Below are 15,013 nucleotides of genomic sequence, written 5' to 3' on the forward strand. Positions count from 1 at the left end.
AGAATGAGATAATTTACTTTTGATACAAGATTGTCATAATTACTCACAACAATCAAATGTGAAATTTGATAGTTTGGATATGTTAAAAAGTTTGAAAAAATTTATTTTGAAGCTTGAACTTGATCAATGGAATAATTGTAACCACCCAATTTCACATCTGATGATCAAGATTAATGTAACCACCTTGTACCAAAAATACACGATCTCATTCTATGTTCTACCTTAAAGAAATATTACTTTTGATCGCATTTATAAACCCAATTTCACATCCGATGATCAAGATTAATGTAACCACCTTGTACCAAAAATACGCGATCTCATTCTATACTCTCCCTTAATTTATAAAAAAGCAGTTTTATTGTATCATGTTGAAAAAGCCAAAAAATTACAAAAACTTTTATTTACTATGTAAAGAGCACTTTTGTTGAAGCACATGGCCTAGAGAACTGTGAAAATAGTAATTTTGTTGAAGCACATAGGCCGTGAGACCATCAAAATAATTATGTTCTCTCTTTAACCGCATGCGAACCTTTGAGAACGGACGCGTGGTTCCGAGCGGAACTCGCACTTTACCTATGGCAATGGCAGATACGAGATGGTAGATTGAGTTCCAAAACGAAATTCAAAATTGAAATTCGAAAGGCCGCGGTGCTGAGTTGTTAAGAAATCTTACACGTAGCCATTTTCTATATATGCACGCTCCGCATTTGCTTACAGTTGTTGGTTAGGTTTTGGAGTTCGTCTCTCTTTACTCTCAGGATTCTGGGGCAAAACTATGGTGATTTTGATTTAATTTTTTGTTTTGTTGAGAGATGCTTACTTACTGGATATTTTGTTGCTTGCTTTTTCTATAACATATTTGGCAGTGATTTCCATTTAATTTTGTGTTTCTTGTTGGTCATGAGATGTTGTCTTTCATGGTTTTCTTTCTTTGTTCATTGAGAGTGATTTCCAGTTGATCTTTTGGTTCTTGTTGGTCATGAGGTTCTATAATTTATGGATTTCCTTTTCGGTGGTAAGATATGCTTGTTTGATAGAGGGTTTTGGGGGTTTTTAGCTGTGATGTTATTTTGGCTAATTGCTGTAGCAAGTGCATTTCTCTGTTTTCCATCCTCGCTTCTTTTTTGAAAATGCTTGCCATTGTGTTTTTTCTACCATTGGTTTGAGCACTTTCTCTATATAGTGGCTCTGGGTAAAAATATATTTTAATTCCAAGTATTACATCAGCTGGCAATTAAAATGGGTAGTGGCTCCAACATGCCGCTTGGCTTCTTGTGCTCAACCTTGTCTTGCTGGCATACAAGACAAGTCCGGACATAGTCACCTACGTCCTCATCCATCCTTGGCCAATAAGACCCTGCCTCTAAGAGTGCCAAGGTCTGCCGTTGGCCTGGATGTTCAGCCCACCTTGTGTCATGGCACTCGTGCATTAGTTCCTTCCTTAAGTTGCCATACTTGGGCACATAGAACCGATCTCCCTTGGTGAAGCTTAGCCTATGTCTTTCATATTAATTCAGAAGATAATTATTTTTTAGTCTCCTCAATGCATGCAATATTGCTGTCTAGTATGAGCATATCGACTACATACATACAATAATTATTATTGCATTGTCGCAAAAACTCTGGCATACTCACATATCAGCATCACTTATATGAAATCTGTGTGATAAAACAGCTCTATTGAATTTTTCATACCATTGTTTGGATGCTTACTTCAATCCATACTATAGTTACAAGGATCTCCTACTTTAGTAGACGATTTCTTCTAGAATCTTGATTTGTCACTCTCGGAATGGATCTCTCAGGGATTTCGATTATTAAATTTTGGGGATCTTGTACCTCACAAATAGGGATCCCAATTCTTGTTGTTAGGGATCTCGATCCCAACCTTAAAGACTAAGACAACAACCAAACTGATGATTTTCTTTGTTTATAGATAACTAGCAACACAACCATTGCTTGCTTGCTATAAATAATGAGATCCCTACATTAATCCTTGATTATCGTATACTTTAAGGTTGGTAACAAGATCCTCAAAAAGTTGGGATCGAGATCTCAAAAGGTCGGGATCAAGATCCTCATAAGGTTGGAATCTCGATCCCTAACATTTGGGGATCTCAATTCGTAATATGTGCATTGTACGGACGACACTCCCAACCATAGGGATCTTCTAGCATTTTACAGGCCCTCTCTCTTGATCCCGATACCATTCCCTCTCTTGATCCGAACAACTATGATCCATACAATGATTTGGCAACTTCATAAACCTTGTGTTGTTGGCCCTTAAGAGAAATCCCTCAGGTTAGTCAATATAAATTTCATCATCTAGTTCACCATTGAGATAAGCTGTTTTGACATCCATCTAGTGAATCTCTAGAGAACATTATGGAGGCCAAGGCAATGAATACACAGATGGAAACTTTATTTGAGTTACTGCAGCATATGTGCCAAAGAATTCAACACCTTCGTTTTGTTTAAGTCCTTTCGTAACCAATGTTGCTTTATATTTCTCAAAAGTATGATTCACCTTTATTTTGTTTTTGAAAATACATTTAAATCCTAATGGCTCAATGCCATGATTGCTAGTCCATAAGAATCATTCTCCAATATAGATTTCATCTCATTGTTGGCTGCCTCCCTCTAAAAGGGAGGGTAACGTGAGGACATGGCTTCTTGATAACTTTTAGGATATTCAAAAAGATATATCAGGACCATAATCAGTTGGTTTCCTGATTCTCTTACTTCTTTTGGGTTCTCAGTCAGAGTTCTCATGCTCATCAATTTTGAGTTTTTCGTGTCATTCTTCATATTTATTATCCTGCTGATCGATCGGTGTTTCAAAAAGCGCTAGGCGGTACCTAGGCTGCCAAGGGAGTCTAGGCTGCCTAGCTCCTAGGCGGGCGGTCAAAACCTGGGCAGCTCGGTTGATTAAAAAAAAACAGATGAAAAAACTGATGAGTGATGACTGATAACGATTAATCCATAAGAATTTTGATAATCCATAAGACCATAATCCCAGTTTAAGAAAAAAAGATAGAAGTCGAGAAGAGAATTTTGATAATCCATAAGACCATAATTTATATTTCCATACAATGCTAAAACATTAAAACCATACAATCGTACACTGATTGTCTGATACATTGTAGACTGTACACACAAAAGTTAGATTGTAGAATTAGAAACTAAAAATAAGAAAAAGAAAAATATACAGAAATTCAGAAAATATACAATCTAGGACACAATAGTCAACACTCAAGCATCAACACAACAGTGAACAGTAAATATCAACACTCAACACCAAGAGTCTACACTCTTCAGTCATCATCATCATCAAAAGGAATAGGGTAAGCTTCATCATATGCATCAGAATCGAGGCCATCATCATCAGAGCCATCTCCCTCTTTAATATAACGCTTGTCCTCCTCTGTTTCTTCTGAATTTGCCTCTTCCTCCTCTTCTTTTACCTTCCTCTATCTAGTATGTGTAGATGAGGCCTTAGGAGTCTTGGCTGCTCTACACTTTTCTATCTTTTTATGTTTTCCTGAACTCTAATATTGTATAATTTCCTCCCTGGTAGTATCAGGAACGTTTTTACACGGGGCAACATCTCCCTTAATATCGACAGAATGTTTTTTAAACAGGTAAATGCCCCCATTAGTATCCTTTCCACAATAATTACATTTAATATGATTTTTGTCATACGGATTCGGGTTATAACCATACTTTCAACCCGGATCACTACTTCTAGAAAAACCTGGAGAAGATATTTCCACAGAACAAGTTTCATTTTCATCATTTTCTAGTTCTTTTAAATTCAGAAGTTGTCTCACCTCATCCCGAATAGCTTCAGGAACCTTTTTACAAGAAGCAACATTTCGTTTAATACCGTCAAAATGTTTCTTGAATCGGTTAATACGCCCATGGTATCTTTTTCACAAAAATTACACGTAATACAATTTTTATCGTTTGGCTTTGAGTCATAACCATACTTCCAACCCGGATCACTTCTTTTAGAAGTAGCATAAATAGACCTATTCAAATGACAAGGATTTTGTTCCCGTTTTTGTTTTACAGAACTCATATATTGCTTAATTTCCTCTCTGATAGCTTCAGAAACATTTTTACAAGGGGCAACATCCTCCTTAATACCGTCAAGATGTTTTTTAAACCGGTTTATACCCCCTTTAATATATTTTTCACAAAAATTGCATCTAATGCAAGTTTTGTCATTTGGACTCGGGTTGTATCCATATTTTCAACTCGGATCTCTACTTCGACTAATCCAGAAGAAGACATCTCAAAATAAAATAAACAATCTAAAAAATAAATTTTTGCACTTACTTTGATTGTTTGAACTCCAAACACCCACCTTTGTGATGTTTTCTGGTACTAAAATAATAATGAACACCCTCTAGGATTATAAAACTCCAAAACTAAATAAAATCTACCTGGGTGATGTTTGGATTCATTTTTCGTAACATTGAGAAACACTTCAATCCAATGAAAGTCATAAAATTTAGTTTTCTTGAGGTTTCTCTCTCTCTAAAATGGGTTTTGGTTGCTTTAGGTTTGAAATGAACCTAAAACCTATCTTTCAAACGTTTATATTTCAAAAAAAATCAATACAATGAAAAAAAAAAAAAATTTCAGCCCCTAGGCAGGGTGCAGACCCTGGGCGCTAGGTGCCCACCTAGGCGGCTGCTCAGGGACTGCCGCCCAGTTTGGCCGTCGAGGTTTGGGCTATGCGTCCAGACCTTCTGGACCGCCTAGGCAGCCACTTAGGTGTCGGGCGGTCTGTTTTTCTGAACACTGTCATCGATAAATGTGCGTTCAAAAAATTATGCATTCATGGACTGTATAATCACATTTGACTTCAGGTCCAGAAATCTATATGCTTTGTTGTGTTTAGCATAGCCCACAAAACACACGTAACAGATATAGGTCCATGTTTGGGTCTCTTAAGGTTAAAGAACCTTATTAAGGCTGCACAACCCATTTAAAATGTAATAGGCTGACATTAAAGCCTCTCCCCATGAATTAGTAGGGAGGTTTGAGCTGATGAGCATGGGGTCACAAGTGTACAAATTTTCCTTTCTGCTAAATGTTCTGTTGGGGTGTATATGGGGTAGTAACTTAGTGAATAATTCCAGTTTCTTCACAATATTTAACGAAGCTAGTGGAACAATATTCACAACCTCTGTTTCTTTTGAAAACCTTGGATTTCTCAAATACTCGGTCTTTGTTTCTAATTAAATAAATGTAGGTGTATCTTGAGAACCATCAATGGAAGTGACAAAAGTATTTCTTCCCACCATGGGCCTGTACTTCTCTCATATCACAAACATCACTATGTATCAATTTCTATAACCTGAAACTTCTTTTTGCTTTAGGAAAGGGTTTCCTTGTATTTTTTATTGTATAAATACATCAAATAGAGTATTTTACAAATTTTCACACTTGGGAATAAGGTCTAAAGTGCTTATTTTCTTCAGAGCATGATAAATTGATAATTAACGTGACTTAGCCTACCGTGCTGTGAGGACAGAGAATCAAGTATATACACAGAAGAAGATGTACTTGCTTCATTATGTGCGCTGACTTTGAACATGCCTTCAGATGTATAACACATTCTTGCAAAGCCACCATTCTTCGACAAGATGATCTTGTCGGACTCAAAGACAAGTTTAAAACTCCTTGTTTCAAAAGGTGTGCGGGTACCCGATTTCTCCAGACTTTGGGGGCATGGTTCACATCCAGAAGGGTGAGGACTTTGCCGAACATGAATTTCAATTCAATGTACCTTTACCAACTACTTAGAGAAAGAATTGCCCATATAAAGGACAATGTCCTTCCCCACCATTTCGTAAGTCCTAAACATGTTCGTGTTAATACAGACATGTTTGGTGGCTTTTGCGTCAACCCACCATTCTGTAGTGCCCTCTACTACATTAACTTTTGAGATGATGGCTACAAATCTTTCTTTGGCTACACTGACTTGTGCAAGTTGCTTCTTTCAAATTCAATAGAATTTCTGCACATTGCTGGCTTTCTGCAAAAATAGCATTACGAAGGGTTTCTTACCTTCGTCTTGAGTTGTCTTTGACATTGAATTTTTGTTCTTCTTTTCTTCTTTCTTTTCATGGGTTCGATTCCTTTTTGCTATCCTTGGCTTGGTTTTGTTGGGACCTTCAACTACGTGAGCTTTAGCGACCATTTGAGACTTGTACTCTTTCATATCTCAAAGTCTGGTCTCCTCTTCAGTTCTTAAATAAGTCATTAACTTTCAAGGCTCAAATTTGTTGACTTATGCATCAATGTATTTTTGTAGTCTTTATAAGAGGGTAGCAAGTTTTCTGCTATTGCACCTACATGGAAGCACTCATCAAATTTAATAGCATTTGATGCAAGTTCATTGGCTATAATCAAAAAATCATGGACCTGAGCCAACAGTGATCTCTTCTCTGCGATACTTCTTTCTTCCAACATCCTCCAACTCATATTTTGCTTTCAGAGTGTACCCCAGATCCTTGGCAATTGGCATGCCTGATATAGATAAAAAAAATGATCACTTGCCCTTTACATATATAGTCATCTTTGGGCATTGTTGTATTTCGAAGATCGTTAAAATCACATTTTTTCTGATCTTGCTGTCAAATTGATTTAGCGGTCAATAGGTCTCAATTTAACATGGTAAAAGTAAGGTCAATGGACCTCAATAAAATTATGGAGAAATCAATCTCCTGAAATCCCCTGCTTCTCATGGCTAACTGTGATGAACCTTTGTTATGTTTTTCTTCCTTAAGGAAAAAACTTGTTCCTCACACTTTAAACCGTTTTATATGAGTGAGAAACACGTGCACACACAGACACACACACACATACATATATTTATATCTCCCATAAGCCATGGGAAATAAGGATAGTTCAAACATTTAATAAAAAAAAATAATTAAAGGGTAAGAAGCCACATCAAAAGGATGTGGGCTTCAACCCATTCTCATTACCTTCTCACTAACATATTGAAAAACAAATATAACACATGGGACAAAATCATCAATAAAACAATAATATATATGAAGAGGGCATGGCCCACTAGACTAGGAAGAGAGGTTGCTAGACCATTTCTCAACGGCGGTGAAGTGTTCACTGCGGTCATTCACCATGGTGAAAAGAAACCAGTGAAAGAAAAGAAACTGCGGTGAACAAAAGAAAGGGCGATGGTGGTCGATGAGGACCACAACAATTTAAGTGGTCCATCAAAGAGAAAAGGAAATAAAGCAAGCTTTGAAACAAAAAATAAATTAACATTGTGAAAGGCTAGGAGATTTGATGGAGGGAAAAACTATTCTTATTTTTTAATTTATTTAATATCAAAGGATTTAATCTTTTTGTTTTAGTCTTAGGTTTTATTTTTAAGTTCTTTTTAGGGAGTCTAGAATTTTTTATATTTTTTAGGATTTTAGGAGATGTTTAGAAAAGTGGTTAGAATACTTATGGACTTAACTTGTTTTATCAGGGGTACAAGTGTCATTACAAATTTTATTCTAAGGGACTTATGGGACATTTTTATAAAATTTTACTTAAAGTGGGGGCAACTTTGGTCTTTTTTATTAGTGTAGTACATGGACATGGGGTGTTAGGGTTTCTAACACTTATGGGGTGTGAATAGTAAGAATAGATTGTGAATAGTGCCAGCAAGCCTATCTACGGTTTTGGGTTCACCTTTTTGTGTGAGGAAAGCCAGGTCCCTCCAAATCTGGTGTGTTTTGATGGTTTATTGAACTATTTTTTGCCTCTTTTCTCTATTCTCTGGTATCAAGATCCTTATGGTTGGGGGCTCCATCAGTACAATGCATATTTTAGGGTTCAAGATCCCCAAATACTTGTGATCTTGATGCCGTCCTTTTAGGGATCTCGATTATGACCTTTTGCAATCTTGATCCCAGTTTTTTAGGGACCTTACTCCCAAACTTGAAGGGTATAAACAGCCGAGGACCATATATACTTGTTAAAGTATGGATCTCTTTGTTTATGGCTAGTGAACAATTAAACTACACTTTAAGGATCAAGATCCCTAATTGTGGGGATTGAGATCTCTAATAATGGGGAAAATTATCCGAAAATTTGAAAATTAAGATCCCTTTCCTAGAGTGCGAGAGCAAGATTCTAGAGTTGGATCGCCACATAGGTGGGAGGTCCCAGTAACTACGGGCCAGATTGGGTTAATTAGCCGGCCTACGTATCATAATGGGTACCATGTGATTCAATACTTGTTTAGTGGCCTCACAAGTTTGTGACCTAGTCAGATTGGTGTGGCTTCTAGGTCTGGATCCTATTGGTTGGACTAGTTGGTTCGTTTTAGCTTTTATAATATTATTATATAATGCTTCAATATATTGTTACTCTGACATCCAACTAATTTCACCCTCATCAAATTGAAAGCTTGAGAATGATGATTAGATGGTGTAAATATCTCATTGCAGTGGCTGCTCTTTTGTGAATTTGTGGCAATGGATTTTAGCTCAAATCCTTGATTCACCTGTGTTCAAATTGGATTGTAAATTAGAACCGTTCCTGTTGTCCTATTTTGAATTGCATTAGGAATAGGTAACCCAATAAGAGTATTTGCAATCTAACCGTTGAAAGGTGTGATAGGGAGCTACCTCACATGAAGGCTGTTTCTATCTTTTGTTTACAAAGTGATCCCTATCAAATCTATGCTGAATGACATTTCAATTTAGTTCATACTGCTTTGTACATGCATAATATCAAAGCTACGTCACTGAGCTTGGAGATTTAATTTTAAGGAAAATTCGGGTTCTAGTGATTGTTTCCTTTTGGTTTTGACTTCATCCAATTTGGAGGTTTGATTTGTGAGTCGAGATCAAGTCCTCACCATAATAGAGATGGAAAATTCAAATCTTGTGGTACTCTTGCTGCACATTTCAGGTTGTCGACAGCATTTTCTCTGAGTACAGATACTGAAAAGGAGTACATTTCGCGTGTTCCTTATGCGAGTGCTGGTGGAAGCCTTATGTATGCAATTGTTTGCATTCGTCCATATATTTCTCATGTTTTTGGTGTTGTTAAGAAGTACATGTCTAATCCAGGAAAGGAGCATTAACATGCGGTAAAATGGTTGCATTACCTAAGGGGTGCATCAAATGTGGGTTTGGTGTTTGACAAAAGCTGTAAATTGATGACAAGGTCATTGGTTATGTTGATGCTGACATTGTGGTTATGTTGATGCTGACATTGCAGGTGATTTGGATTGTGGAAGATCTACTATAGGTGATGTGTTACACTTGCAGGAATTCAACTAGTTGGAGGTCAATGCTTCAAACTGTGGTTGCCTTGTCTACTACTGAAACAGAATGCATGGTTGAAGGGAGTTAGAAATTGGAGAGTATGCAATGGAATTTTGTTTTTGGTTGATATGAACTTTATACCAAGTTGTCAATTACACAAATTGTCTTGTACCAAATTATTTTAGACTGGGCACAGATTATGGCCAGGTGTTGTCTGTGAGCTAGTTTTTCTACATAATGCTGTAATGATGTTTACCTAATGAATATGATACATGAAGAGGGAAAACAAGTTGAAAAGGATATGCAATGCAGATTTTGGGATTTTGAGGGGTACAACAGAGAGAAAAAATAGGCAATGTGGGAGAAATCTTAAGATGGGAGGTGTATATTCTCAATTAAAAATGTTATCATATGGCACTCTCTGTCGCCCTAATTTTCGCCCTCCACTGTTTTACTTTTCTACGGTGATTATGTCTTACATGCCTCTCATTTCCTACGTCATTCTCTCTCATCTCTTCTGTGGTGTCTTTTAGTAAAATTAATAGTTTTTGTTATAAGCCAGTCAGTTTCTATTTGTATGTGTGTGTGTGCATGTATGCATGTGTGTATTATATATATATACTCTCTCTTATTGATCTATCTTCCCCTCCTTATTCCTTTCCTTTTATAACATGTCATCGTATCTTTTTTTTTAAATCTTTTTGTAAAACTGGCTTGAGCATCCGTCCTTGCAAGTTTTGCTTGAGGTTCGGAGGTCTTAGTATTCGTAATTTGAGACAGCACAACTCGGTGCTACATGGGAAATGGTGGTGGCTATTGGGTACCTAGTCAGACCACCTTTGAATCGACATCATGAAACACAAATATGGCCTAATATCCTATTATTGGGTTTCGGAGATTAGGGTGAATAGTAGAGCTTCAGCAGTTTGGAGATCTATCTCCTCCTCTCTAGCCTCGTTCAAAAGCCTCATTCGTTTTCACCCTAGAACTGGGAATAGGGTCCCGTCTCTGGCATCTGGTTTGACCAAGTACCCCTTAAGGTCCAATTCCCTCAACTCTTTTCGCTTGATCGATTCCAACAGGCTTCAGTGGCTGACGAGATGACCTTAGCCGGCTCGTTGAAACGGGGACTTGGTCTTTAGAAGATCTCATAGATTCAAAAATTTCCATCTTCTCAGAGCTAAGCATTGTTTCTTGGCTGTCTCATGGTGAGGATCATATTATATGGACCCCCTCTCCCTCGGGTTTATTCTCGGTCTCTTCATTTTATCACAAACTCATTCGGCCACCCACTTTTCCCCTCTCCCCTACATCCCCTGTAGCTCAAGCCTAGGCATCTTTCGCCCCCCCTCCAGGTTTTCATGTGGCTTGATCCTCTCCTAGAGGGTCCTTACTGTGGACCACCTCCAGAGGAGAGGCATTGCCCTTCCAAATTGTTGTGTTCTATGTGTGGCTGCGGAAGAGAGCAATGCCCATCTTTTTATTCATTGCATGTTCGCCTATATGATTTGGGGCAAAGTCCTAAGCCTTTTCCACTACCAGTGGGTCCTGCCCGCCAATGTACCTCAGCTCTTAAACTCCTTTCAACCTTTTCCATGGCGTAAAGCGGGCATCTCCCTATGGAAATCTTCGGTAGCAGCAACAGTTTCGGCCTTGTGGATTGAACGTAATAATCGAATTTTTCAGGGGAAGCCCTATTCTCCAAAATTAAATCTTTGATAGTTTTATGGGCTACTAACCATAAGAGTTTCATAGGAGTCGCACTCTCTGCCTTCTACTAAAATTGGGAGGCCCTTCTTCTTTCGTGCCCTAATCGCATTCCTCGGGCTCCTGCTTGGAGCCCTCTCTTCTTGGGACACTTAAAGCTTAATTTTGATGGCTGCTCTTTAGGTAACCTTGCCTCATCGGGAATTGGTTCAATTATCATAGACCATAATGGAGTCATTTTGGCTTCGATTTTCAAGAATATCGGCCATACTGACTCCAATACTGCTGAAGCTCTTGCTCTGCTTGAAGGAGTTAGGCTTCTCCACCCTTCTAGGATTTCCCTAATCGATGTTGAGGGTGACTCTAAGAATATTATTGGTTGGGTGTCTAAAATCTCTCCTATCCTGTGGAACTCTAGCTCTCATTTTTGATGAAATCGAACACCTTTACAGGGATACACACATCTCATGGAAGAATATTCGAGGGAGTCAAACCATGAAGCTAACACCCTAGCTAAGGATGCCGCTTGCTTGGATTACGTGCAGATTTTTTGATGGCTCATTTTTTATGGCCCCTTATATTTTAACATTGTAATTTTGTAAGAATGGCCTTTGTTTAGTTTTCACAGTTTTTACCCTACGGGGGCTGTTGTATATAGGGCATCTGCGTGTGGATTGCCAATTTTTTGTACTCTGTATTCCCCTTTCTAATCCAATACAATGTTAACAGATTCAAAAAGAAAATAAAAATGCAAATCGTCTTTCGGTCAATACTCATTATGTGGAGCTTCCCTCGTTAAATGTTAGGTTTTGGCATATCAGTTAGAAGGTTGTGTGATTTTTTGTTGAAGTAGTATTTGGAAAACCTGACTAGTGGGCCAAACCATTCTTGGTGGAACCAATCTAGATCCGTGAACCGGCAGGTTCCGATCTGGTTCATGAGGGGAAAATTGTATAGAAACTGAAAGAATAATAAAACAAAATAAAACCTTTGGAAGAGGGTGGGTCCATGGGTTTTTTGCCTCAGGCACATGCCCCATTGGTTTAGGTTCAAACAAGGTGATCCGATCCGCATTTTAAAACACTACTTTTTATCGAGTTCCTTATAGTCCATGTGAGCTGTGCCCTCATTTGCTTTTTGATAATTTCTTTTATTGCGAACTTAACCCTTGGGAAATTTAGCTTTTCGTAATTTACTTATAATTACCTTAATAACTGTTAAATTTCAAGTATTTGCATCAAGGGAATTGTTAATGCTTGACTGAAAGTTCCAATTTGACATTTAGGTGAACATTTGTGAGATTTGTGGTGTTAGAGGCTACAGTAATTGTTTTATCCTCTGCAATGAGTGTAATCGGGTTGCGCGACATCGGTATGTTTCCTATCCATGAGCATTCCTTTGCCTATGAGTTATCAACACATGTTTGACTCTGTTCCTTGATCATAGTGTTGGATTTTCTGAGTTTCTTTCGTGGTGTCCATGCATTCATATTATACTTATTTTTGTGTGATGGGACACTTGAGTATATGTTGAAGCCTTACATTTCTTTATTGATTGTCATTTAGCTATTGTTTTAAGGAACTATTGGGAGGTGATTCTGGGTTCGTCTGGGCATGCGATGGATGCAAGTTTAAGGACTCTCAAGTTACCTCCTCCATGTTTCCAAAAACATTGAGTACCCATTGTGCTACCAAATGCATCGCTTCAGGAAAGAAGAATGGGGCATCCAATGTTAAGGGAAAGCGGTCTAGAAAAAAGTGCAAAAGAAAGCTTAGTATTTCATATGGAGCTGATGACTTGGAGGAAGAGAAAGCCCCAAATGACACTGGGAATGAAAGGGCTACATGCAAAGATAACTCTACCACAGATATGGCCTTGGCATTGGATGTTGCAGTTCCAGTGCATATGTTGCAAGATGCTTCTGATGTTCCATCGGAGATAATTCACTCGCATGGTTCATTTCATCAAGCGACATATGTACCTGCACAACCAATAATTGATTCCATATGGAGGTGCAGTTTGTCAGCTTATTGATTAGCCATTATCTTGAATTAGTAAAGTACATTTTGAATTAGTAAAGTACCTACATGCATTTGAGATGATGAATCCATCTGCCAATGTGATAGTTTATCAAGCATTACGTTTCTATTCCTGTATGATGACCACATATTTCGTGCATATTTTTTTAGTAACTAGTTTGTAAGAAGACTTTGTCTACTTATGAGGATGACTTATGTTGTTGCTAGAGGTGAATTTGAAACTGGGAACAAAATCTATGGCATGTTTGTAGCGCACCCATCGAACAAAGCCATTTCAAGAGTTCATGAAGGGGCAAGGAAGCTACCTGCTACGCTTCATATGCAAAAGTTACCAAGATGTGAAGTGTGGCCTCAACGATTTCAGACTTTACCTCCTAATGATGAGGACATTGGTCTTTATTTCTTTCCAGAGATGGATGAAAGGTGTTGTGTTGCATTTATGGAGTCATATCTTTTAAGTTCCTGCTAATTTCTTAAAGGATATAGTAATGTCTAAGGCATGTTTAGGCTTTCTATTTCTTCCAATTATTTTCTATACTAATGTTTAAGTTTTTTTAATTTTCTTCCTTTGGCAAAAGTATACTACACCAACCAATGGTTGAGATGAACTATTATTGTGATTGGATTTTCATTATCTTTCATCAGTTATAGAAGTGAAGTTCTCTTTGTTGCATGATGTATTTTCCCTTTACATATTTACGTGCTAATGTTGAGGCATCAGATTTAGGGAATGAGGTTATAAGGCATATTGAATTTTTCATTTTATTGTTTTCAGAAGTTTGGTGCTGTTTCATGAGCTGCTGGAAGATTTGATGCAACATGACATAGCCTTGAAGTTTGTTGTGGATAGCATTGAACTGCTAATATTCTCTTCAATCCAACTCCCCAAAGAAACTCAGAGTACGCTCCAACATAGCAGCTGAGGAATTCTTATTGTCTTATTGTTGTGCCATATTTTAGGAAATCTGTCAACGGGCCATGTTTTTTAAATTCTGTTGAAATGTGATAAGCTCTTGAAATTATTGGTCTTTATATATCAAAAGAAGGTTGTTATTTAGTTTTAATATGTGAAAAATATAATCCTAAGGACTATGGAGAAAGCCTTCCTTGCGTTCATCGTTATCAGCTGAAATGATGGATGGTGATGGAGAGGAGTGGGACTCACCATTGGGTTTGTGTCTTGTTCTGGTGGATTTTAATTGTCTTTGCATCTTTATCATATAATGGTTGATGCTGACCTGGAAGAACCTGGTTTTTCCATAGCCCTTAGGATTATATTATACCTTTCCCTCTATTTTTTGGGCATCTCCTGATACCATTTAATTGCTAGGCTCAAGGAAGTAACCCCAAACAAAGTAATGCTATGTTTGGGTGGCGGCTATAAAACATTAATTTTGCTACAATGTCTGGTTGGGATACAAAAGGAGTTTCAGGGTATATGTTTTGGCAGCATAAGGTTATCCTCTGATAGATGAAAAGAAACATCTGGATGACCAAATAATATCAACTATAAGAATATGAGATTGGAGAAATACTTTAGGATGGTAAAGGGTAAGATCTTTCTTTAGAATTCAATGAAATTGTTTAGTGCCTTTACAATTTTGTTGGGGCTTTACTCTTCCTTCCACCACATTCCACGATTGTTACTTCCACTATACTGCTGCCGGTGGTTCCACCACATCGTCACCGGTTTCTCCACCATGCTTTCGCCACTTGATTTCTGACTTCAGAGTAGATTAGGAGGCTGGTTTTGCTGGATTTGCTTTGTTCCGGTGGTTGGAGAGAAGAAAAAAAAGGGGGAGGGGGCATTGATTGTGGGAGTTTGATGATATGACAATGTTGGGGGTGTGACGTTGCTTTCTGGCAGCAGCAGTGTAAGGCAGCAAAGGTCGTAGAGAGATTCCCGAACATCGGCGACTATGATAGCGAAATAGTTACTTATCACAATAAAGTGCAAAT

The 15,013-nt window shown here is 37.9% G+C and overlaps 1 protein-coding gene across 15 annotated transcripts in view; it reads left to right on the plus strand.

Moving 5' to 3' along the window:
* The first annotated feature begins 434 nt into the window (after positions 1-434).
* Positions 435-15,013, plus strand: part of LOC18444373 (PHD finger-containing protein 1) — a 37,037-nt gene continuing 22,458 nt past the window's right edge. Inside the window, exons 1-6 of one of the 15 annotated variants that reach the window (XM_088851518.1) lie at positions 544-778; positions 8,950-9,166; positions 9,262-9,406; positions 12,301-12,386; positions 13,306-13,477; positions 13,830-13,954. In XM_088851518.1, the coding sequence (XP_088707644.1) occupies positions 12,359-12,386; positions 13,306-13,477; positions 13,830-13,954 (325 nt within the window). In that variant the 5' untranslated portion in view covers positions 544-778; positions 8,950-9,166; positions 9,262-9,406; positions 12,301-12,358. Of the gene's footprint in view, positions 779-8,949; positions 9,167-9,261; positions 9,407-12,300; positions 12,387-12,580; positions 13,028-13,261; positions 13,478-13,829; positions 13,955-15,013 lie in introns of those variants that run through there. The other 14 variants (XM_088851522.1, XM_088851521.1, XM_088851526.1 and 11 more) reach the window with 14 other exon arrangements.

This window comes from Amborella trichopoda, chromosome 11 (assembly GCF_054954075.1).
Source record: "Amborella trichopoda isolate Santa Cruz 75 chromosome 11, AtrichopodaSantaCruz75HAP2 v2.0, whole genome shotgun sequence".
In the NCBI taxonomy this organism is placed as follows: domain Eukaryota; kingdom Viridiplantae; phylum Streptophyta; class Magnoliopsida; order Amborellales; family Amborellaceae; genus Amborella; species Amborella trichopoda.